The 26,957-nt window shown below is 35.7% G+C and overlaps 1 protein-coding gene across 1 annotated transcript in view; it reads right to left on the minus strand.

Moving 5' to 3' along the window:
- UBE3C (ubiquitin protein ligase E3C) overlaps window positions 1-26,957 on the minus strand; it is a 74,282-nt gene that overhangs the window by 21,423 nt on the left and 25,902 nt on the right. Inside the window, exons 11-18 of the mRNA XM_027648433.1 lie at window positions 23,810-23,896; window positions 23,014-23,171; window positions 22,215-22,447; window positions 17,028-17,132; window positions 15,882-15,969; window positions 12,369-12,466; window positions 9,012-9,144; window positions 7,583-7,830 (exon numbers count right to left, since the gene is read on the minus strand). Coding sequence (XP_027504234.1) covers window positions 7,583-7,830; window positions 9,012-9,144; window positions 12,369-12,466; window positions 15,882-15,969; window positions 17,028-17,132; window positions 22,215-22,447; window positions 23,014-23,171; window positions 23,810-23,896 — 1,150 coding nt within the window. The remainder of the gene's footprint in view (window positions 1-7,582; window positions 7,831-9,011; window positions 9,145-12,368; window positions 12,467-15,881; window positions 15,970-17,027; window positions 17,133-22,214; window positions 22,448-23,013; window positions 23,172-23,809; window positions 23,897-26,957) is intronic.

Raw genomic sequence — 26,957 nt, forward strand, 5'->3', positions numbered from 1 at the left:
GATTTCATGCCACGTTTTAAATATGGACAAAATTTAAGCTACTCCAGTCATTTCAGCCACATGAGCATTACAATATGCTGAATAAGGTTCAAATTGTGTAAACAAATTGACAGCTGAACTAGCTAAATCTCCCTCCCTGTGAGGCAGCTTTAGTGACTTTACTTACACTTTCAGGTCTCCAATTAATTCTCTTCATTTATTATTTCAACTAAAATCTTTCTTAAGAAAAATAATAAGTCATTGCTCCTACTTTCCATTAATCCTTTACAACCCAGAACTGTATTTTACAACATATACAATGCTAAAGCCATATGCCTAGAAAGATGCACGGCTTTTGGGCTGAGGCAGTAAATGACTGAGCTTAAATTCAGTTATTTCCATAATCAGCTCCCAAGACCATAACCTCTTCTATTTCAGTAATTTTAAACAGTTACTATTAAATAATACTTAGCACTTACAGAGTGCAATAGATCTTCAAAGTTGTACAGAACCGTTAATAAAAATGATCGAAAAATAGCAAAACCATTAGAACTTCCTTCTACCTTATTATTTATATCCTAGAAATATCACATTCACAAAGCCTTTGGGGACAGCAAAGCCTTTTCAACACTAATGAAAAAGATAAAACTAAAAATTTAAGTTACATTAAAATTAACATGTACTCATATTTTTGAAGCATTTTTAAAGCCAGCATTTAGAATTTTATAGATAAAATAATTTCTTAGAAATATGCTTAATAGTGTCCTTTAAAGTGAGCAAAATGAAAATTATATTGTTCCCAATGCCAATATGGTAAAACAAAACTAATTCTCTCACGTGTGTGTCACAATGCAACGTTTGGGAACTTTAAGTCACTGTTTTCAGCTCCCTGAGCTTTCCAGTAGCAGACAGTCAGATGTATTTGTATCAGCATAGTAATAGAAAATTTGGTACATTATCTTCCCTATATGACTGCAAAAATTCATAGCTCACTTTTTGTTCAAATACTGGATGCCTTTTCTGTCTTTAAAAAAGTAGGAGTCCAAAACTCTGCAGCAAGAAATCTGTAATTTGGCTTCTGAGAGCTTTATTCATAGCCCCTGCAGCAGTGCCAATATCATCAGATTTCAAAATGATTTTTAAAGAAAAGAATAAAGCCTTTTTTAAATTGCTTTTACTTCGGATTCCCCACTCACTGGGAATCTGAAGGTCAGCGAGTACAAGCTCATGGGAAGTTCCAGAGATCTGAGGGTGACAAGACTCAGGTGTGAAGGATCTGCTGTCAAACCTGCTGCAGTCGGTGCAAATCCCTGGAACTCCTGGCAGGCGTGTGACAAGCACAGAACAAACTCCTAAATGACTCTTAAACACACCTGCAGAAAAATGTAAGGATCCATTTCCAAAGGCTCCATTGGAGCGTTATTAAGTGTAATGACCTTGAGTTAATTTTTAATTTAAAAATAGAAAGTCACGCTAGTAATTTTATTCTAAGAATTTAGGACATATTTAATTACAATAATGTTTATTACCTAGAGAGTGCTTCAGACATGCCAGCGTTTGCTGAAAACCACCATTTCATCAGCTTGATACTTTCTTTCTGTTTTAATAAGAACAGTTATCTCTGTAACTTATGCCATATAAATGATATAAATTGCTGTCGATGTCGTTTGGGGGGTTTTAAGGGATGGGAAAGGGAAGGACTGTAGATACCTGGGGATGCTCTGGATAACTGATAGTTATCATTCATTACTGAAGTTCCAGTAAAGGCTTAATAGATTTTCCTTGCCTCAAATTTAAACATAATTTAGGAAGAACTGAAGATAAAAGGAAGACATCTCCTCCTTATTTAAGTTTAATCTTCTGAAATACTGAAACACTTACTACTCTATAACTAACCTCTGGATATGCTTTTAAGATAAATCTGTATTTTAACAGCAGTGAAACTAGTCATTTTTAAAGACAGTTCAAACAGAATTAAGAATTTCAGTAAATATTCCAAACTTAATTGATTGAAATGGATGTAGGTGTTCCCAAGTGTGAAAAAAGATCAGGATACCATTACCGCACACTCTAACTGTTTATTTATTCCCTGTCTAGGAACCTGATTTAGAGGCAATAAAATGCAATCAGTACACAAACCAGAAGCAGGAATCATCTGCTAATGGAACTTTTAATTGAGGAGTGACCACTGACATGAGGTAATTCTTTCCATACAGAACTCCTTGCAGAGACCTCTATGCACTTTATCACGGTAAACAATCACTAACATATGCATTAAAGAAAATTTAAATACATTATGACCCAATAAATATCACAATCCATCAATACACACTTTTCCTTCCTAAAGATTTAGAGTTAAAATACCACATTTCAGCAGTCTTTTAGCGCTAGACATATATTTACAAGGTTAGTACTAACACAGCTATTTGTAATCAAAAGATAATTGGTTATGTTAAATGCACCAGTACACAAAGGAATTGTCAAGCTGAATAACTGTGTCAGAAAACAGATTTAGATTAGTTTCCATCTGCATTTATAAATCATTAAATAACTTCCCTAAGGTATCAATTTTGCTCTCTTATGATTGTGTTTCTGCACACAGTGTATAACTAAAGGACCATGCCAGTTCACATGGCAAATTCCTGCTTTGATTCCATTTCAGATGATTCAGGATTTTCCAAGACAAATGATCATCAGCTAACTTGCTTTTAAGCAAAATGCTGAGTCTATGAAATCATGTGCAGGGTAACTGAAATTAATAAAACAAAGAGTTGTTATACCAATTACCTCCTCTCTGCATCAGAATCACCAATTTCATATCTACCTTTCTAGGTACCAGTAGTATCAATTGTGGCTGCTGCACAAATCATTTAAGTGTGTACTGATTTAAGCCAAGCCAAAGTGGATCTAATTAAGTGGACAGTAAGAAAAGGGAAAGAGACTGAAAATCATAAGGGAAAAAAACCCCTCATCCTTCAACAGTCAGAGAAGTAGCAGCAGTGAAGTGCTCAATGCACCATCCTATCAAATATTCAAGTACACAAAACCCAGTGCTCATTGTACAGTTTTCTTGCTATGAGTTTTTGGCACAGAAAGGGGACTCAAATATGTTGTCAGAAACATTTCCTTGAAAGTTTTAACTCCACAACTGCATCCTACTGATAATTTAAGAGTTTAGGATCTGATCCAGATCTCGCTGTGAAAAGACTCCCACTGACTCAGTCCATCTTAGATAAGGCCCAAGAATGATTAAGAACTACTTTTGTTTTTCAGGAAAACAGATTCTATAGACACTGCTAGTGTTAGAATTGTACCTCCCAGATAGGCATAATATCTTGCACCACAAACAAGCTATCACAGCTCTATTTAAAGTTACAAACAGGAACCATAAGGCATGCTCTCTAAGACACAGAAAAACAATCTAATCAGTAATTAGATCCCACATCTACTTCTAGGGTAATAAAATCTGTATTTGATCTACTATTACTCTTCTAAAGTTTAATTTTACCAAAGGACCTATTTTATAACTCGCTTTTTCAATTACATGTGTTTAACAACATTTAGATATGTGCACAGAACAGTCTGTTGTATCTTAAATCAGTATAGTAGCCTATAAAAAAGTCATACGAAAATCAACAACTTAGACCTTCATCAATATAATATCCACCAGGCCATGGAAATTACTGACCTCCTATATACTATTCAATACTAATGATCAAAGACTAAACTTGGACTGTCTAATCTATCCGTCATCAAAATAATGCTAAAATTCAAAATAAACACAGCACTTTTTCTCAGTCTTTACTGCTTCTTCTATGAACATTCTTTATTTGGGTCCACAAAGGAAGGACTCAGTTCAAAACAACTCAAAAGACATTTTGTTCTCCATACTGCTTTCCCAACTGTTTAAGACAAAAGCTGGGGTTTGGCAAAACAAATTTAAATCTTTCCAGAAAACCTTAGTGTACTCTCAGGACTGCATGTTCTATTGCTCAGAAAAGAGGATTTAGTACTATAGTTCAAAAAATAGATGTTCTTCAGCAACATGAATGTGTGACTCACACGTGCTGTTCAATATGCTGGAATTAAGAGTTAGAGACGGTAGAATTCTGTATAACCAAAGATGCTGAGTGCATTAAACAAAAATCTCTAGTGTCAGAAAGAGTCGCTCTGTTTAAGATGCAAAGACAGTCACTGCAAAACAAAATAAATGCAAGAACTAGCAGGTTTATGTCAAAAAGGAAGAAGAGGAAACCATAAAAATTATCATACTAATCTATGAATTTCCTGCCTTATTCTTAAACTAATGCTGATACTTCAAGAAATTGAAGCAAATTATCTTAAGAATTAGCTGCTTGATGTCAAAGAATTCCAAACACAAAGAATGTCCTTTTCCACAACATCTGTCACAGTAGCATCGTTGAATAAATGCAAATGTAACCTCAAAATGGAGAAAGATAATACAGTATATACAACATTGAGTTTAGGTCTAAATGTGGTGAAGTTCAGATGTTAATTCTCTGTCACTGGTCTACCAACCACTCTTTCCATGTTTGCAGCAGACCACTCAAGAATCAGTATGGAGAAAATCCTCATTTAATATTCCCAGGTGCTGCTTCCAAATTTCCTTCCTCTGGCTTTGTTGCTTGAAATTTTGGCAGCCTGTCAAAATAGCAACTTTTGTGTTCTCCTGAGCCAAGACCACTACGTTGCCAAACCTGCAGCAGGAAAGTCTGCACATGGAAAGAGTTTTAGTGCTGCCAGAACAACTACTGCATGTGGAAAGGAAGTTAAACCACATCAGGTGCCTCCCCACAGCCCAGAACTACCTAGTGACAGAGGAAAAGGATCAGAACATCCAGACATCCTTTCTTCCAGGAGACCACATGGGACAACAAGACGGTACTTTCCAGAGAGGACAAGAAAGAGAATTTGGGGCTAGAACTCCTCTGCCTGAGTGTTTTTGACAGGCCAAAACACCTTCGGCTCTCAAGCAAAGCCTGGACTCTGGGAGTCACTGCTGGGCTTCCAGTGGGCACCAGTGAGAGGTTCAAGTTTCCAACCCCTCCGGTGGTGGGACACTGTTACCAGGAGGGTGCTCAGTAAGCTGAGCTTTTACTTTTAAGGAAGAGAAAGGAAAATGCTTAAAAGGCACCAATGCTAAGATAATGTTGACATTTCAGAGTAAAGTCACTGAAAGTTGAGAAAGGTAAACTTTGGAAGTGTTTGAGTAGCTGTTGTTTAAGCAAACTCATTTCTGCTTCTTTTTTTTTAAGAATGATTTCAGACAACATGTGCAATTACACAGTCATGTGGTATTACTTCTAGGAGACCTCATTCAGTGACTATAAAAGTTTCATGAACAAGCCATGCAGTTTACACACAGATTTTAACTTCTTCACTAACTACAAAAATATGTCCTAAATAGTCAATAATTTATCTAGGGTTAAAATAATTAACTTTTTTTGATACACTGTCTTTAAAGGTAAGTTTTAAATTTTCAGATGTTTCTACTTCTGAACTGACTAATTAAAAGAGAAGATGCCAAGCTGTTAGAAACTTCCTGATAAGAAGAAAAACTGAATTGGATGTAACTCCATGGTACTGAAAGCTAAATGCATTTGGATATTAGGATGAAATGGTTACCAAGAGACAGATAAATTCTATAAATTATTATATTTTAATGTATTTGTTTTCTGATAATATTGAAGCTTCTTAGGTGAGAGTTTCTGGTGGCAGCACTCTTTACATACTGGTTTCCACAAATAAGAAATTGCTGTGGATGCCTGACTGCTTCCTTTGCATTATATCTATTTTGTTTACAAAGGGGCTTTTAATAATCCACTATTGCTTTCAAATAACTCTGTGCAAAGCATTAAATGGACACATTTTTGAAAACGGATGAGTGAGTATTCAATAACCTAACCAAGATCACAATACTGGCAGGTTTTGAATAGTATGGTCGTGCCTTATCTTTCTGTTTAATTCATTAAGTCTCTAAATACACTACTAAAAAGGTGTCTGTGCACCTGGATAGGAGTAATTATTAAGTAACACTGTCAGTTCTTACCTTATCTAAACATACTGCAAAATCAAAAACAATTTATGCTTTCAAACTGTTAAATAATAGATCCTTGGATTTTAAAAAGACAAAAGTAAAACTATACTTGTAGCACTTTGTGAGATAAAACACATGTTGCAACTTCTGTCTCTATAGGATTATTTGAAATTCAGTTATAGAAGGCTATGTGTTGTTTTGACAGAGGAAACTGAATATGCAAAATTACAATCTTTTTTTTAAATATTGTTTCAAGCCTCACCTATCAGTTGATCCCTGCCCCATTCACAGATATACACAAAACATTTTTGTGGTCAAGTAACTTCCTTACAATACCACAGTACTTCCTTCCCCACTCAAAAAATCTATACATTCAGAAAGAACATAAAGACTTGGATATGTAACATTGGTCATAATTACAAACTACTGTATTAGTACTGAATCCATCTGCCATTAAGAGCAGGAACATCATTCAAAGACTGTTTCATCGAAATGGCCGATTTGAAATTTCCATTCTTTAGGAAGTTTGGATATGGCAGTAGCTCGGATGCACGAGCAGAGAATTTGCTTAAAGTGGCAGTTTAATCGAAATCAGTTGATTGGCAACTCTCAAGAACAGCACTGTTTTGACAACTCAAGTTCGCCAACAACATCCTCTTAAATCACTTCCAGCTACACTGCAAGTAAGCAGGATTTTACCCTCCAAAATAATTCAGGCAGATAAATGGGACTTTTACATCTGAAATACCTTCAGTTTTAGATAGTTAAGTAACAGTCAATGTTGTTTTCTTCTTTTTCTGAAATGGAATTTGTATTCCAAGCTTTGTTTCACATTACAAAAATTATTTCAAGGGCTTAGAATGAAATAGCCTCAGTACTAAAAGAAAATTGAATGTAATTAATGTTTGTAATGGTTTCTCACTTTTTTCCTTCCCCCTTTCATTTTTCATCTAGCTCAGCAAGTATCTATTAGCCTTTGAACATTCACATCACCAAAATATCAAACATTAAAACTCAAGAAATACGCAAAATGTACCAAACCCCAAACACATTAAGTGAAAATTAATATGCATGTGGCTCTTAAGTATGGCAAATGCTGATGGCAGATTTTAAATGCTAGCAAGAATTCTACGCCTTATACAATTAGAAATTGTTTAGAATATTACTTTCATATTTTCCAAATGATGAAAATGTAATGGCAGTCATATTCCAAAAAGGTCTAGGTTAAAAATCACCACAAGCAGAGTAGATCTGCTGGCTTCAATCAACTTAACTTTAATCAACAGGATATACACAGAAGCAAACATATGCACATTTTGCTCAACTAGCAGTCAGGATATAGCAAACCCTCTGTACTTCTCAAGTATGTAACTTATTAAAATGAAATGTACATATAATGTTCAGACACAACATCTCAAAGTTATTTTTCCTCAAGACTAGGAAAACCATTATTTTCTTCCCATCTACCCAAACCCAAATAGAAAAAAACATTACTGAATAATTTCAGTACTGCTATAGCTTTATACTCTACACCACTGTTTTTACCTTTCCAAGCATTCTTCCAAGAAAGTAGTAATGTCGGGCATATGAGTCTCCAACGAGCATCTGTGCAGCAGGATTAGGGTAAAGAAGTCCCTCATTGGTGGTCTTAAAAAATCCCTGGTTAGGGTTAAATCCTGATTTGAGTAGTTCATTCAGAAATTCTCTGAAAATCCCACCACCATCAATCCCAGCTTCATCAAGACCATGAGCATTAAGTAAATGAACACGAATGCGCTTTTTTAGGTCAGGTTCTGCAGAGAAAGAGAGACAAATTCAAATGCAACCATCTGCTTCAGTTTTGTTTGGATAAAAACACATGTAGCCACACATACAAACATATCAGATGTTATATTAAAAAGTGAACTAATACATAGTAGCAAAAGTCCATTACTGGCTTGAATTTTGGAATATCCAGTTTGTGAAACTCATTTTGTAGACAGGGTCTTGCTTTAAGAGTCATTGAAAGAAAAAGTGGAAAGAGGAAGAAAAAAAATCCTACAAGATACTTAAAAAAAGGTCCAAGAATAATTTGAAAATTCTGTTGATGTAAAATATTGTTGAGTGCAAGATTCAGCTTTCTCCTGCCTGAAGGAGCCATCAATAAGCACTGCATGCCCATTGAGTCCACAGAGCCCTGGCTCGTGTGAGTACACACTGGACAGCACTGTATATATAGACTCAAGGAATCATTAAGGTTGGAAAAGACCTTGAAGTTCATGAAGTCCAACCATCACCACCACCACGACTGCCAATAAATCATGTCCTTAAGTGCCATATCCACACATTTTCTGAACACTTCCAGAGATGGTGACTCCACCACTTCTCGAGTCAGCCTGTTCCAACGCTTTACAACCCCTTCTGTGGTGATTTTTTTAATATCCAATCTAAACATCCCCTGGCATAACTTGAGGTCATTTCCTCTTGCCCTATCACTTCCCCAGGAGAAGAGACAGACCTCCACCTGGCTACAACCTCGTGTCAGGGAGTTGTAGAGAGTGATATGGTCCCCCCTGAGCCTCCTTTTCTCCAGACTAAACATTCCAGCTCCCTCAGCCACTCCTCCTCAGACCTGTGCTCCAGAGCCTTCACCAGCTCTGTTGTACCTCACAAATCCTCTTCAGTCCATAGGTATATGCTGGCAAAGATCACCAAAGCAGATAATATCTAATGAACTACACAGATAAATATACAAAGTACAGTTATTTGGACAAGTAAATGGGAAAAAAGCCCCATAAAAGTAGGTTGGAAAGAGAATGAGACTGCAATAATCAGAAATTACTTATGTAAAAATGAGGAAATTTAGCTTTTTACAAACTTTCACACCTCAGAGCAGATATACCCATAACATACTAGTCAAGTAAGCAAATATGTAACTACAAGGTAAGAACAGTTATGTGTTATAAACAAGCTGATAACTTAATTGTAAACCTACCATTCTCAGGAGAAAGTTTATCATAAGCGTCTTCGTAAATATAATTTCTTCTGATAGTGACATTAATTCCATCCAAAAATGGCCCATCTCCTTGAACTTCTTGTTTATCAGCATAGATTAGTCTTTGAAAAATCTGTCGAAATGGGTGAAAAGAGCAATCATGTCACTGTGCAGATCTAAATATTCAATGAGAGATGGTTATTCACTACTGTTACTGTCCTTTGAGCTGCCTCTGGAAGTCACTTTCAAGTGATTTGTCTTCTCTCTCACTGAGCTGCAGAAACTTAATACAGAGCAATGACTGAGGAGAGGGAAGAAGAGTGGACAGATATGCACAAAATTTCTTTGTGCTAAGATATCATCCTCAGTTCTTTTTACAAAAAGAGGCACATCTACAGACATCGTGCCAGTGATTCCACTTTTCTCTCCCTAACTTTCAGAGTTCTGAAATGCAAAGTATTCAAAAATAAAGGGAAAAAGTCATGAGTATTTTGCACACACAGAGCTTATCCTCAATACTACTAAATAATTTTTTGTTGCCATTTGCAATGCTTAGGAACATTCCCAGTAATAAGAAATTAGGTATCAATTCCCCTCTCACAGGCAGTGAACAAATAATTCAAAGCAAAATCACGGATAGCACTGCCACATTAAAAAAAGAACCAGAGCATCAGACCAACCAAAAAAAATTATGCCAAGTGAAGTACAAATTGAATTTCATGCTGTCCCTCTTCGAGTCTTCACAACAACTTGTTCACCTGAAGAGTACCTGTAGCTGACTGTGCTTCTATGCCAAGATGTAGCACAGGAGGGGGTTATCTAATGTATAATAATATTCCCTCCATTCAGGGAGTGTATGTTTACTGTATTCTCTCTTGGCACCACTACCATACTCAATAAATAGTCTAGTACATTTACCAAGGGATGTAATCTCCCAATAACATCTCAGACAGTTTTTTAACTAAGAAGATAAGGTGAGAGTCTGCAGGGATGTTTCAAACCAATAAATTTACCATGAAAGAGGAAATCTGACCACAGCAGACAAAACTAGAGTAAGGTTCCAAATCTACTGTTTCTATGGGCAATTGCTGTTGGTAGAGAAGATGCTCTCCAACCAGGAAGATTATAATACAGACAAAGCCAGATTCTTCCCTAAGGTGCACAGAAGGAAGACAAGAGAAAACAGTCCTAAGCTGCAGAAAGAGAAACAATGAATGGATGTAAAGAAAAAAGTTCATAGTAAGAGTGATTAAGTATTGGAAGAGGTTATATGAGAGTTTGTGAAATCTCCATCTTTGGAAAGAGTCAAAACTCATCTCGACAAGTCCTTGCACACCCTGATCCAACTCTGAAGTTATTCCTCTATGAGGAAGGATGTGGGCTAGAGTATCCCCAGAGGTTCCTGCTGACCTAAATTTGTCTCGTTTTACAGCATGAACACACATAGCCACGGGCACCTTCATTCTATGTACAGGACATGAGAATATGCTCACCACCACTCTCCTTCCTGAAGCATGACTAGATACAGTTTATTGTTACCCAACTCTAGATGGAAAGAATACTTGCAGGTTTCTCATAGCAAAACTCTTCTTGGTACTGAGTCTGACTCCTACATAACCCAGAGTTCATGCAGATGTTAGTTCTGAAAACAAGAACCTTAATGCATAACTGAAGCATTTACAATGATTTTTCATTTACCATGAAAAGTAAGCAATGCTGCCTGAAGCACACAACACAGGAATTAACATCACCATAGGCAAGCTGACCAAAGTATGGTTTAAGTAGGTGAGAACCAATGCACTTGATACAAATTGGATTCATTACCTCCCACAGGCAAATATCACACTGAAAGGCACAATCCCAATGTGCCTGAAGGCTAAAGAGGATAATATTCCCTGGGGTCAGAAGGCTGAAAGCCCACCATGAAACTGGACTCTGTAATTGCTTGTAGGAGTATCTGTTATCTGGTAATTCAAGGTAAAAATCTCATGAAGAAGTCAGAAAATGAAAGGACATATGGAACACTCCTCACACACAAACAGCATTGAGCTGTATTACCACAATAAATTACAGAGTAATAAATGGCAACTGATTAAAAGAAAAAACAAAACTTATTATGGTCTTGATGTGGTATTTTCTTCCCTTACTGCAAGCTGCTTTGTAGAGGCAGTGGGAGACTCCAAAGGAATGTTGACTCCTCCTATGACACAAAAAGGACCATCCATATTTGGTCCACAATGCAGTATAAAAGTTCAGTCTATACCTTTATCCCTCTCTCCAAGCTCTGATGCAATGGTTATTTCAGTTTTTGTGATAAAACCACACAAGGTTTTGTTGCACCAGAGAAAGTTTTATGCATTCCAGAAACAATATATGTGCATCTTAACACAGCTTTGAGACGTCCAGAGGCTGCAGGCAATGACTAAGTCATGGCATAGAGATTCCTGCCCGAGGTCACTTCCAATTGTTTCCCTGTAATCCTAGTGCAATACTACCAGACAGTATTAAGATGTTTGTTGGATAAACTGTTTCGTAGAAGCCTGGAAAAAAATCACTCATTTTCTACCAAAGTTGTCACTGTCTTTTTTGAAAAATACAGACTGGCTTTCCCTATGGAATTCTTCTTCATTCCCTTGATGGTGTCTTGAAACTTAATGTTTCCAAGACAATTCAGGGAGCAATTTTTAAACAATTGATACTGTTGACAACAAAACCACTTAAAATGTGCATAACAGAGTAAAAGCTTTAAAAATATTTATGAGGCAAAAAGAAATACATAGTAGAACTAACAATTACATGTATAAAATCTAAAAAACATCCAAAAGCAAATCCAATCAACCAAGTACAAGAATCTTGCAAGTTTTAAGCTACATACTCCACTGAAGTTCAGCTACTCAGCTATGAATGCAGGAACTTAATTTCTAGGCATTATTTTTCCTGAATGAACATCCATTATCTCATTCTGAGCAAACCCACCCATCGCTCAAAAGCCTCCAGTTGTGACCTTGCCATCTGTTCCTTACAGACACACAACTGGTCAGTGCTCTGCAACCACAAGAGGGTGCAATCACTTAGGTCAGTCATTGAATTGAGCATGCAAACTGCTGCTGTGTAACTTGGAATACACAGCAGCATTCTAATTCTAATGTAATCATTATAAAGGGCGATGTAACTAGTAAAATAAGAGGAAAGTTATTAAATGTTCAGTTGCTATGAGCACTGAAGAAAAACAGTACAGACTGCCATAGCCCTCTGCAGGGAATTGATCCAATTCCTACTTCACTAAGTGCTCTTTTTACACTTACTCAAAACAAAAAACTAAAAAACAAATTGCATATTAAATTAGAAATTAGGTACCTTTACTCTTTCTTCAAAAGGAACTACAAAAGGTAGCTCTGTCAGAATTGCAAGTTGTCGTTCTTCAGATACAGAAAGAGGTGCTGGTTCCAAACCCACTTAAAACAGAAATAATAATTTTAAAAATTTTGGAAAGAACATTTTTTAAACAGTTTATTTTGTATCAAGTGATTCAATCTACTTTGTATAAAAATATATACATTAAAATAGTTTATTTACTACTTAGTCATACAAAGCCTTACCTTTCTTTAAACATTAGATGCTACAGGCAAACTGAAATATAAGTAGTGAAAACACACAAAATGCATATAAAAATAAGTACTTCTGTATCTCTTTAGTTTATTCTTTAAAAAAAAATTCTTATTCCTGAATTTCAGATTTTGAATTAAGAAAAAAATATGTGATAGAAGACAATTAGGAAGCTGTAATGATTTAGAATTCTCATCACAGGAATACACAATATTCCCATCCTGATGATCAATACAGTTTAAAGTTATTGTGCTTTCAACGACATCATCTAGATTCAATCGAGTCATTTTAGGCAAAAAAACTGAGAAATAAACCAAATCTCATGAAATGAACAGAAAGCATTAATTGCAATGAGTTTTCTCTCCCAAGGTCACAGTGATCACATTAAATCCTAGTCACAGCAGAAACAGTGAAAACATCATCAAGAAACTGCATAATGTACTTAAGAAAAAAATACTAGAGAAGAATTCAAGAAGCCACAGCAGAGAGACTCACTCACATGCAGTTCCCAAGCTACTGTGCACCTCCTCTGAACCTTCTCATGCCCACAGAGGATGTTTTTAGGAAACAACTCAACTTTGGGTGATGCAGTGTAGAAGTGATAATTCTGTTTTAACTTCATGGGAGGAAACTCAGCTGCTGAGCACATATCATGCCATGAATTAATTAACTGCAAAAAGTATTGTTCTCTGACTAGACACTGTGGTTAAAGGTCCACCTAGGCTTCAGTCTACAGAGGAAACAACACTCAATGTTGTTTCATTTTCACCTTTAATAACCAACTTTCTGAAAAAAGACTCCAGAGTCTAGATTATTCATAGACCAGATTACAAAATAAGTAAATGTTCTGTGTGTCACTACCCAGTCTGCAAGTTCATGATGACAGTTTCAAGTTTTTTCCTTTGGCTCCTACCAGTGGTGACAAGCATCTTGCTGCCCTTCTGTAAGTGGACACCACTTGAATGTTCTTTTGGCTTTTTGTTTTTTAACTCCTCAAAGCACTTTAAGTAGTGATATTTTAAGCACAAATTTAATAGGACATGACTCAAAATATCACTATATTTGATGTATATTCATTTGGGTCAGATTTCAACATTGCAACCCATTGGAATTTCTGATAAAATGCTTATCTGTGATTACCCTTAGTTTACTTAGTAAACATTTTTAATTAAAGTCAATGTATGCAGCCTATTAAGCTAACAGTTAAAAGCACTTTAAATAAAAAGTGCATGTACAGCAAAGGTAAACTACTACATGACTTGGACAGTTCAATTATTTCACTCAATTAGTCAATTTTATCTGCATTTCTCCATCACAGCTTCTTTCTTTAAAGAGAAATATGGGATGGAGTCATCAATACAGAGGGCATTTAGAGCTCACGAGTCTGCCATTTAAGTAAATGAAAAAGCACAAATAAACATGACCATATGTGATTCAGCAGTACTTTCATGCTAATTGGCTTTAACCCATATGGAGTCAAGAGGAATTAAACAAGTCGTGCACACTGTTACCTGCTTGTTTTCACACATTCATGTTGATTGCACTTTTTTTTTTAGCCTGATTTCATATGAAAATGAGGTTTACATGAACACACTGTATCTGTCACCTTTCTTCACCATCTTGCCTCCAGCACATCTTTTGAGCTAATCAGTTGAACTTTAACTTTGACAGAGAACGGGATATTCAAGCATTGTGAAAATTTTCAACTGGACAGAGAAGAGAAATTCCTTTAGTGACCTGAACACAGAAACAGCAAGGAGAGTCAGCTGTCTGACAGCCAGCCAGGAAAGTGAGGGCGTGCAGCTGCTCCACTCGAACCACAGCATGTGCATTCCTTATCCACCAACTGCCCAGACCAAGGCAACTAACTAAATGGAGGGAACTGATGCTATTTTGGGAAGGAAGACAAGTGAGAGAGCTAAAGATACTGTATATATGAGGGGAAGGAGACTAGTAGCAGGAGAATGTGGAAGTATTAAGTGTGGAACAGGTCTGACAGTGGAGAACATCAAGACAGTATATGCAGCTGTCAAGAGTCACACAGGTCAGTGAAGAAACACGGATTGCTGATGTGGAGTCTGTAAGCTACACAGAACACAGGCCTGCTGAAGCCTGGCTATTTTTGCTAAAACCACCTGCTTTTAAGACTTCATATTATCAATCAATTAAAATAGGTGATTTATAAAGAAAGATAGTAAACTGAAAAAACGTACTATTCAAAATTCTGAGGAATAATTACACCAGACTAACCAGTTGTTATCTGGCAACTACACTAATAAGGTAATCAAAGGAAACTTTTACCATCATAGCTACTCAAATAAAAAGTATCATTATAAGAAGCCCTTAGGTTTCAACCTTGGACAAAGCTCTTCATTCTGTACAACTCTATAGCAGCATTCAAAGGCTGCAGTCTTCTCTACATGATCTACTGTATATGGCTAAGCTAACTCGAGCAGATTACATCATCTTGAAAGAGAGTATGGGCTCTTGCAGATAGATCATTTTGCTGCTTAAAGGCCCCATTTTTAATTCATTATCAAACCTGCACAAGCATTAGTGATTTAATGATTATTTTACCTGAGCACAGCAAGGTAAAATTCTAGAATAGTGTGCCTAAAAAGCTCAAAGAAACAGACTGGCTACATGAGAAAGCATATTGGCACAACTAAGTTAGTGTAAATTTACCCTGACTGCTAAGTTTGTCCAATTCTCTCATCTTTCTCTAGAAGTATTCCACAAAACCCAGATATTTTAAATAATTCAGGGGGTTAGGTTTCTTATCTAATTAGAGACAATAATTATAAATAGTAATTAACATTTACCATGTTAAGCTTGTTACAGTTTAACATATAATGAAGATGCTTCTTTATAGTAAACAGTAAAAGCAAAACCTCAATTCTCTACATCTTCAGCAACTGCACTAATTTTCTATCTTATGCAATTGCATTTTATACATACTAATACATACATTTTTAAAACATATTGTTTGTCCATCTCATCATTTCCCCTCATCCAGGCCAGCAGAAGCTTAGGTAAAGCTGTTATTAAATAACATTCATTATTCTAAAGACATACCCACGTGTATACAAATACACTATTTTTTAAAATATGTGAAACAAAATTATGAAAGATTGCCTTGCTTTTGGCTACCAAGACTTCAATACAAAATACTCAACAGAGCTCTAGAAGAGGTAGATTTTCTTTGCAAAAGGCAAACTGTTATTTTGACTTATCAAAGCAAAAATTGCATAGACAGTATCTTACCATCCAAAGTAGATTGCAGTGGTCCTATTCTTCCCATTCTTCTGACTCTCCAGACATGTCTGGCTGATGGTACATACAGTTGTGTGACCTAATAAATTAGCAGCATTTTACAGTTAAACATTATGTAATTACACATTATAAACTACTATTACATAGTAAATATATATAGCTGTGACATCCAAAAATGTGTCTGAATGCCTAAAGATCTTCATTTCTAATTATTCCTCCTTATACTTGTGCCTTAAAGCTGAGTTGCAAAATTAACAACAATATAATATAAAGTCCATGTATTTTTTTAAAAAAATATTAAGTTTTGGTATTTAAGATACTACAGAAGCTCAATTTGAATTTTGAGATGTCAAAAAAATTCTGTTTACTTTGTACTGAGAATCAGGTTAGCACCAGAGTTCAAGAGTACTACTACTTTCCCTAAGGTGTGTAGGCACTATTTCCTACAAATTATAAGGAATACAGAGAAATGGGGATCTTAAACACAAGGCAAGCAAATGTGCAACCATCAAAAATAAACAGAAAAGTTCACTTTTAACTATTCCATGCAAAGCTTCCAACTGTTAAGCCATCTAATGTGCAAGGCAACCTGAGGTGTAACTTGACTCCTAAACTCCAGGTTTTCGATGATTCAAAGGATGCACTTGCACTTTAGTATCAGCTTTTTCTTTTGCACTCACATACACACTTTTTAAGCCCAATGTCATTTTTTTAAAAAGCTCTTAGCAAAAAAGTCATTTCTAGGTACAGAAAATGTTAATGAATTTTCTTTTATTTTGGAAGAGAACTTTGAGGGTGTTTTCCCCACTACAGAGCAATTCTTTTATTTAGCATTCTTACTATGAGAAAAAGCAATAAAATGCCACCAGATTTTCAGTTCTTCTCTGTTACAAATGCAAATTGCTTACACCATTGCATTGTAGAGCAAGTTTTTCTTTATGGATTGGAAATGTGATTTAACGTAGAAGTTTCTTAACAGATCCAAGACTTTTATGTTAGAGAAAAGCAACATTACTCCAGGTTTTAAACCACACAATCTGTTCAACATCAACCTCAGTGATACTGTCAGGAATCAAACCCTCTACCACTGAAACTTTGGCACCTGTAAGGCTTTGTGGAAAAGGACATGGCTCTTACCTTATCTGCTTTAATGTTTTCTTGTTCTGAGAGCCAGTGATTGGGCGGGCAGAAATTTCTCCTCGTATCTCTAGATTTCAACATTTTCACTAAGTTTGTGATGACCTAGGAGTCAGAAACACATCCATTACATTTAGCAATGTGAATGAAATTATACAGTCCACAAGCAAAAACTTTTTTAAAGAAAAACAGTAACATATGAAAATGTTACTTATTTTTAACTTACAAAAAATTGCTCTTAGACTTAATACCTCAGAATGCAAGTAAGTCATCAAGGTTCACTTGTAAGTCATCAAAAAGAAAATGGCTTATTAAAGTCTCGTTCAAAAAACTAATAACCAGGACTGCATAGGACTTAGTAAGACTGCACACCTAAATGTTGCATGCCAGTTCAGGGAAGCCTAAACAAATCATTACTAACATTAAATTACTTATTTAAAACAATAACACCTAGCCAGGTAACTTATACCATTTTTTTTTTTTTTTTTTTTTTGCTGATATATGTTTTCAGTAATTAAATGTGTGAATAGATACATGTTTTGGAAGAGAGAACTATACAGCTATTCTTTCCTACCACTCACTCCAAAACAAGAGATTCTGAACAATTTGGTTGATTTTTAGGTTTTCTTTGTCCACATGGAGAGAGAGTCTTAATTTTTTTTTTAGGCAAAATGCTCCACAGAAGAAAGGAACTTCTGCTTCTGTCTCAAAGGTCACATCGATCCTTCCACATTAGGCAAATCTGAGGGATCAACTAATAAACAGTGAGTATTTCTGCCCACAGTCAATAAATTTGACTAACTAACCAGCAGAACCTGTGATGCTCTTCTCAGTGGCCAAACTGTACAAAAGCAAACATCAGCTTCAGAAAGGAGAGAAGGCAGAAACATTCAACTGCCAATAAAACATAACAGCAAAAGTTACATCTCTAAAGTAGATGAAAAATGAACTACTACTGGTTGCTGCATTAACAAAATAAAGCATTTCCAGCTAAAGGAGCCTTGAAGTAGTCTGAGGAATTTGCTGATGACATCACCTCACCACACACCGAGGTGATCAGCTGTGTGAAAAAACAAGTGCTGATATTCTTAAGGGTAAAGCTCTACATATGAAAATACACTGCAGGTTCTCTTCTTGTCAATGAATAGCTTTTTAGCATTTTCAAAGGTGGCTAAGAGAAATAAACATCATCTCACCCAGAAGCACCTAACAATTTATCAAATTAACTGTACCCTCAAAGTTCTTGTCTCTATTGAAACAGATCCCAGTGTGACTAGCTCAGTTGTTTATACTGCACAGTAAACCCTACCACAAGATTGCTAAAGGGTTCAACATAGCAGATTCTGAAAGTAAAGTCACTTCTGAAAAGGGCCCAGCCCAAATATGCCTGAAAGCAGACTGCAAGATGACCATTTCCACAAAAAAGGATGGTTACCAAATGGTCTTCTGGTGATTACCATAAGAAGTCCTAAAAATATGTGTGGGGTGGCTTGTAATTTTAATTTATTGTGCACATGTATGGTGTATTATTGTAATGTTATTTTCAAACAAAAATGTGTTAGGTAGTAGCCCCTTAGTGTGTTAGTAAGTTAGTAAGGCCTCTCCCAACAGAAGGTACAAGCATTTACCTGAGAACCACCTAGTGACAGCAGTTTAACAAATTTTGGTTATCAGCTTAACCACAGGAGGTGATGATGCACACAACTGCACTTCTCCCAACCACAAGCACATTAGCTGAAACCACTATGTTTAATTCATTTTTATTCATAAGAAATTCAAATAATACAAGGCAGTTCTGTTACTATTATAACCATACAGTCAGGAAATGAGAAAACTGAACAGATAACTGGTTTATTCATATCTTTCTAACAAAACTGGGTGGTTGAAAAAAAAAGTTATCATGGTCACTAGGGTGTCTTTGCAACTTTAGTATTTTTCTTGGCAGTTTCCTTCAATCCAGGACCAAAAATAAAAATAAGTACAGATACCAAGCTAACAACTACTCCACCTCAAGCACAACTGCCATACTTGGTTGCATATGTATGGGGTGGCATACCTGCTGTCCAAAGCTGAACCACATCAGGCCAACACTACATAAACCATAACTAAGTGGAATCAACAGAATATTAAATTACTAGCCTAAAAAGACATTATCACTGCTACAATGAACAGCCTTCTGTTTTGCAACTTGTAAGTACAGCACTTGAAAAATTAATAGAAAAAAATGTACACAAAGCTTTTCTGAAACAATCTTGCTAAAAGATAGTCTTAATGGGCAGGTGTCAGGAGTAATAGAGTTTAATAGGCCTTCCAAAGGATTCTGTGTCTAGATGCTACACAACAGACCTTTTAACATTCAGTTTTTAGAGTAACATCTTGAATGAAGACAGAACAAAGAATGCTATTAAGGGAATTGTCTGATTACACAGGAATTTTCATCACCTTGCCCTTATAAAATTCAGTGCAGGTTAGATGAGTCACTGAAACTCTGTGGTCTCATTACCACTTTAAGTAAGATAAACATCTTTAAAAAGGAAAATAAAATCAGAAAAGACTATCCATGTGAAGACTACATGAATAAAATATTTTACAAGCAGCTAAAGAAACCCTAAAGGAAGCTGAATCAAATTAAGTGAGATTGGAGCTACTCCTGCAGAACGCATGGGTACTGAGAACATTTGTTACCTCAACTCAGGACTCCTTTGTAAAAAATTTCTGAAGTATGTATTCTATTGAAAAAGAAGATGCAATGCAATAAATAATATTAAAATGAGGATTTCTTTCCAATACTGTCAAGTGCAAGTAACATGTAAACTAAAATTCAACAAAATTAGCAACTTGATTTCATAGGATTAACTCAAGATAGTGAAATAATTATTTCATTTGACAAAATTCATTTTCATGTACTAACTTAAGCCTCTCTATGGAATCTGTAACAATTGACTACACCACTCATTATTACACAAAGCCAAAAATGGGGGATTCTTCTGAATGAAGACATCTGCCCATATAAATCTTACCAATGACCTCCAGTTTGTTAGCAAATATGCAAATTATTGTCAGCAGCCTCCATGTTATCAGATTTACATTTACCTTGCAGAAGTAAAGCCTATATTTGTGTGCACACGTGTGAATATATATATAAATATATATGAATATATATATTTCATTCATTTCATATGTATACATATGTATTTCATGAGACACCAGAGGCAAAACAAGTGTGGGGAATTAAAAGAAAAAAGGAAAAAAAGAAATTAAAAGCACAGATAAGGAAGGGAAGTGCCTTTTTGTCTGCAGGCAGCTTGCAAAAGCTTTAGCAAAGATAAATTTAATATATTTTATATATATACATATTTGACATAATGTAAAAGAAAGAAAAAGTATTTTCTACTTAAATTTATAATGAAATACTTTAGCTTTGTTTTAATGATTTGGAAGAAGGCATTTCTGCCTGCTTATGGCAAGAAGCTGTTTCGAGGTTACCCTCAGGAACGACTCCATGCTATGAACAGTAGCACAAGAGATTAACTTAAGCCGTGTTCAATTTTTATCTGTAATGTTTCTGAAGAAGTAAACAAGGGAAGCTTTGATATCTGCTTCTTTTGTGGGTAGAAAAGACATATCTTTAAGATTTACATTTCTAATTCAGCTAATGGAAGGCAACCCTGGCTCCTGAAAACAGTTCCACTACAAGTTTAATTCCTGACTGCCAAAGTGGGACAGAACAACTCGGGATTTTACATCTTCCTGAATCACAGCAAAATATGTTCAAATTCACCTGAAATCTATGCAGCCTACACAAAGATTGATTAATGAACTAAAGCAAACAAATAGAAGATGGCATGATATGAACTGCATATGTGAAAATACCCCTGGCATGCCATCTTTCTTAGAAAAGTAGACACATTGAGGTTTTTCACTTGTGACCTTTAAATCGAAAGTTTATTTGCAATTTAAAGACAAGTAATTAAATTAAACTGTGCAAACATATATTAGATCAATCTGTGCAAATTACAAATTCAGTGGTGCATTAGGACTGTATTCGATGCAATCAAAACATTATCAGTTACTCTCACTGCTATTAATGCTTATGCTCATAAGTGAAATGTGTTGTAAAATCAGGCAGAATAGGTTGGATAGAGGCTATCTTAGACTTGTAGAATGAATAAGCATTCCTTAATTAGCCCATCAGGTTAAGTGCAAGCCTTAATGGGCCTTTCCTAAAGTCTAGCATGACATCTTTCTCCAAACATGGCCAAGAAGAAAGTTCCATTAGCAATATTAATACAAGCTTAGTTGATCATTTTCATTCAATTAACTTCTTTCAATTAAATAGATAGCTTGACAAAAGCAGTGATAAAAGACCTGAAGGGACAGCTGATGACTCGAACCGAACATTAGTGTGCGAGAGGTCACCAGTATTAAACAGACTGTAAATCTAGCATTCAATTTGGAAAATGCATTTCTTCTGCTCCCACTTCTTTAATGAGCAATTTTAGCTGACTGGATGTGTTTGCTGCAGAATTTTCATGACAAGTCAAGCACTCCTTTTTTTTTCAGCAACAGTTATATTAGGGTTTTTTTTTTCTGCCAACGTTTTCAGCTTCTCTTAACTCATGTATTAGGTAGGATGCCATGGATAAAACCAGCAGAAATACATTGGTAGGTATCCAGAAAAATCATACATTAAGTTCTCATCTTCTAAGCCAGATTCACCTTCCCGTTAATATTCCAGCAAATCCAAAAGGAGTAGTATCAACAGATTTTAGTGGAACACCAACCAAACCAATAAAGCATGGTAGCAATTTAGTGAAGTCTCTAATACAGAAGTTCCTGAGTAATCATAAGATTCTCTTAGAATTTCACACCTCCATAAAGTTATGATGACGTGCTTAAGTACCTCGCTGAATGGGAGCCCAAATTAAACCCCATATTTTATACAGTAACTTTTTTATAAACAATATCAGCAAGAAAATTAAGAGTTGCCAGAAGGAAAAAAATGTGTTAGTTATCACAATTAAGTTACTCAAAGTTTAGCATATATGCCAAACAGAAACCTACCCAAATCCATATTCCTTGTTACAACAGCATTAAAATTAGAGAGAAAAAAACAAGTAATCTCCTACCTTTGGCAGAAGCCTGAAAATTGTATCTAAGTACGTTCTGAAAATTGACACAATTTACCTTGAATAACTGAATCCATCTCTTCTGCTCTGTCTGGATACATTGCTGCATTTCTGTATTTTTTGTTACTCCAACACTTCTAAATGCTGCAATATATTCCTCACGGACCTCTGGCTTTGTTTCTGGGTAAGCCAACTTTATGATTCCTAGACATGCATCTCGAAGGCAGCGTGATAATATTACAAGCTCTTCTAGTGTAAAAGGCATCATTGATGATTGTCTTTGACCTACAGCTACATAAAACACAAGTTTAAGTTTCCTTAACTGACTTTCTCTTAATTATTGCATTATTTTAAACCAACACTTATTTCATTGTAACTTTAATATTCACACACAAAACCTAAAGGTAGAGAAAAGAAACATCACCCAAAAACAGAATCAGTAAACATTTATAAAGATCAAGTCTTGGAACTCTTTGCAGTCACAATTATTTTAATTACAATATCCTCTTGTTCTCTTTTGTGATTCCTGCTATGTTAAATTTACACATTAGATTACAGGTTCAGTCCAGAAGAAGTTCACTCTCTTCACTAACTCATTAAAAATTATCATGATTAATAACTTCCATAGCAGACTCTGTAAAGCTACAGTTCCCAATGTGCAGACCATCAATTTTTTTCTATTTTTTCTAAAGGCAATCACCATGAAAGCCAGTTGACAGCTGAGTGCTCAGGGGACCATCAGCAAGTCAGCCCAGGAGAGCCTTCCTCAAGATGTCAGCAAATTATTGCCCAGGGAACTCCAGCCTCACATTAAAACATTTTGCAAAGTACTGCTATTTAGTAGGCTTGAAACTCACCTTCTATTGGATCACCAAAGAATTCGTTATCATGAATAGAAATGAGTGAATGACTAAACAAAGAACTGAACAGGTAGAAGAGAGGGATAATTCGGCTGGAGTCTTCTAAAGACATTGGAGAGCCTCTTGAAATCACTTGGAGGAGTGGCACCATAGACCTTAAAATATAAAATGCAATATAAAAGAGCTGGTTAATTAAATATGCTAAAAAACATTATCTTCAGCATTCTAGTAAAACAACATGGCAGTGGCTCCTACAGCAAAATAACAACAGTGCTTCCAGATAAATAACTACTTCCAGTTCTTGCAAAATGAGGTTACTCTTTGCAAGTTCTTGTCACTGAAATCTCAGTGTCTCCATGATGGATAAACTTTGGCATTATCTGCTACAGACTGCAGACACTTTCGAGACACAAAGCAAGGAGAGTAACTGGTCTGCATGGCAGCAAACACATCTGCAGGTCCAATGCCTCAGTTCCTGGGAACACGTTTCTGCCACCACCAATTTCTGGACAAGTCAAAGTACGCAAAATAAAACTCCCACGCTTGGGATGAAGGACTTGGGGCTTTGGTGTTTGTTACACTGATGCTGGTAAGCACTTCAAAAACTACAAAATACTCAACTTATTTTAAATAAGTATTTTCTTTATTTACAACTGCCCAATTTCCAAGATTTTGCTCTGTTCTATGAAATCACAGGAGGTAAGTAATCATACCTCTAACTGGCCCATTCCCTTTTCACTAGATATGCTCTATTTTAACAAAGACTCAGTTTCAGAAATGGCACAATACATACCCTGTAATCATTCGTGTAGTCATTGAAGATATCAAATACCAAAGATGCCTCAGGAATCTGGCATTAAAGGCTAAACTATAAAGAAGCCTGCAAGAGGAAGTTCAAATAAATTGTGTCTTCCAAAATACCGTATTCACAAAACACAATGCTTCTGTAAGAACTTTTCTGTCAAGCATTTTTCAAAAAATTAACAATTTCAATTTATTTTTTCAAGATGGAAGTTCTTATTCTGATCAAATCCCCAAAAGCTGAAAACCAAGCACATAAATCCTAACACTTAAAATACACAGCTTTCATTAATTCAGCAACAAACTATGCAATATGAACCCAAGTATGCAGTTTCCTGCAGAATTCAATGCACGTTAATAAAAATAATACATACTCCTGAGCCATTTATCTGGGACTTTTTTAATTCTAATATAGAAAATCACACCAAACTAGTTAGCTGATCACTTCTGTGGTTCTTCTGCCATTAACAAACAGCAATTTTTGCAAAAGGTACATTAAAATACCTTCATTTATGTCAGAACTATTGATTTAAAATTATGTAGCAATTTTACTGATATACTCTGCTTGGCAGATAGAAATAGAACAACATAATGGAACAACATCTGCCAGGACAGCTACACCTACACTAATCCATCTGTAGACAGAAAATGGTTTATACACCTGTAAAAATAAATATGTAAGTTCACCAGTAAGTTATACACAGGACTGACTTTAACCATATTATGTCAGACATGATTACAGCATGATAAACTTTTTTTAAAAAAATGAGAAAGAAAAAGCTTCCTGGAGTGAAAAACTCTCCCCCAGCTGATTTTTTTCCCCTTGTAGGAAGCAACACGAGACAAAATCATTTGAAACAATGTCTTCTAGGAAACCAAATGGGATTTCACTGACTAAACAGTCATTTTTTGGGTACTGAAGAACAATATTCAGTCAGTTATTCTAAATTCTACTTTCCTAGGTCTCCTAATTATTATTAGAACAAATAAAGGAAAACAGATACTGAGATCCATGTCTCCTCTCAGCGGTCAGTAGTTTGTTAACATCAAAATTCTCTGTGACCAAGCACAGAAGAAGTAGGAGGCTGGAAAATGGGAGCAGAGAGGGGAGACCTACTGCCTGAAAACACAATATTTATTATGGACCAGGTGGATAAAACAAAATTTGCCAGATGGTAAAAGGAAAGGAAGCACACATTTCATTCAGGAAAAAAGTAGAATATCAATAAAGACTTAAAAATGAATGAACTTAAGAATGAACGAATTGCCACTTAAACCAAAGACATTAAATAAAATAAAAAAAAATCCACACAAGAAAACCTCCATCCCACTCACAAAGTACTGCACAGTGCCACATGGCCCTGGGTCCTCACTCTTTACACACTCACTCTCTTTACACAAGCCCAGCCTCCCTCCTGCATCCCCCCCAGCCTTCATGGTGCTCCCAATCCAGCCCCACAGAAAGGAACTGGGCGAGGATGAGGGAACAGGAGGAAGGGCAGAAGCCCTCACTAAACTGAAAGGATTATTTCACAGGTACAGGGAGTTCTGGAAATAGAATGGGGACATGCAGAAGAAGGGAAAATGAAACACAAGCAGCCTCTGCTTTGCAGGGTGTCTCTTTGAATTTTAAATGCACTGATCAGGACCTTCAAAAAGAGCTGGAGCTTCATATAATGGCAGAGGAGCTGCACGTGGGTGAGCACTACAAAGTTTGAGTCAAATGTGAAGCAACTGCAGCTAATGCCAGTTTAAGATAAGTTCTATTGTAAAATGAAGTTCTATTTTAATTATGTGGAACTGTTGAAAAAATTCAATCTGAATTTGATACATGGGAATTCTACTTCCTTCTAAAGTCAAATTATTTTGACATTTGGGTGAAAATTATGCATTTTCATGTAAGGAAGGGCTTATTACACCTAGCTAATTTAAAATAAGGATTTGTATTTTAACATTTAAATATCTGAATGATAGCTCAGATGTCTTGGTTTCCAAAATGAGAAATTTCCTCAGTGACCTTTAGTTTTCAGCCTCATATTTGAAATGAGAAGTGATTTGGCACAGTGCCATAAGGTCCCATACGGTTTCCAAGTGGAAACTTGTTAATTTGACAATCATCTCTGGAAATTATGTAATAGTTTTAGCAGAAAAGAACAAACATTATGGACACTGAACCTATCATCATGTAATTCATTTTTTCATTCTAGCAATATTCAGCAATAATGAAGGGGAAAAAAGGACAAACCTTAACACCTTATAATAATAACCTTTGCCTAAGTTTTAGCCATTTTTATTCCAAATCTGCAGGCAGCCAATTGTAGCAACTGCTCTATTTCATGGCCTGATTCCAGAAATGCTGACTGTATTCAACTTTCACATTTCCCTTTTCTGAAAATCTGATTAAATACAAAAATGCAAATTTGGTAGAGGATGGTATCATACAGCCTATTTTGTTAAGATGAAGCAGATGAATTCATCGGTTCTAAAGTTTCAATTCTGTATTTTCTATACTGTGACCAGAAAATAAACATGAAACTGCAAACTAAACACAGAACTGGTGAATTGGGCCTTGTGTTACAAAAGTTTTGCATCACTAGATTCACCTGAAATATAATCCACTGCAAAAGTAAAGATGGTAGAAAAAACCTGCTACCTTCCCACTCCAAGTACAGAAATTGGCTTTCAAAGTTGAAGATAACTACTGTAACAACAACAGCAAAAAAAAAAAGGGCAAAACAAAAAAAAAAACAAACAAAAAAGAAACCCACCACAAAATGCAAGGATGACTTTGAAAAGACACATCTCTGAAAAATCTGAAGAAATTGGTCATATTAAAGTTTTGAAATTTTTGCCTTCACACTGGGGGGGGAGGGGGAGCAAGGACAACGACGACACAAAAAACCAAACAAACAAAACCTGAATAAACCCCAAAAAATTAATTAAAAAGTAAAAAATGAACATTTGATAATTAAAATAGGTCAAAATCCACCTTACTTGGTCTTTTCCCTTGGCAGAGAAAAGACAAGCATCTGCTTAAAAACAGCCCTTCCAGGTAGAACTACGTTAACATAACAGAGTGCAACAATTCCTGATAAACTGCAGAACATTACAGGGATGGCTCATATATCCTGAAGACAAAG

Source organism: Corapipo altera, unplaced genomic scaffold (assembly GCF_003945725.1).
Source record: "Corapipo altera isolate COAL_440 unplaced genomic scaffold, ASM394572v1 47, whole genome shotgun sequence".
In the NCBI taxonomy this organism is placed as follows: domain Eukaryota; kingdom Metazoa; phylum Chordata; class Aves; order Passeriformes; family Pipridae; genus Corapipo; species Corapipo altera.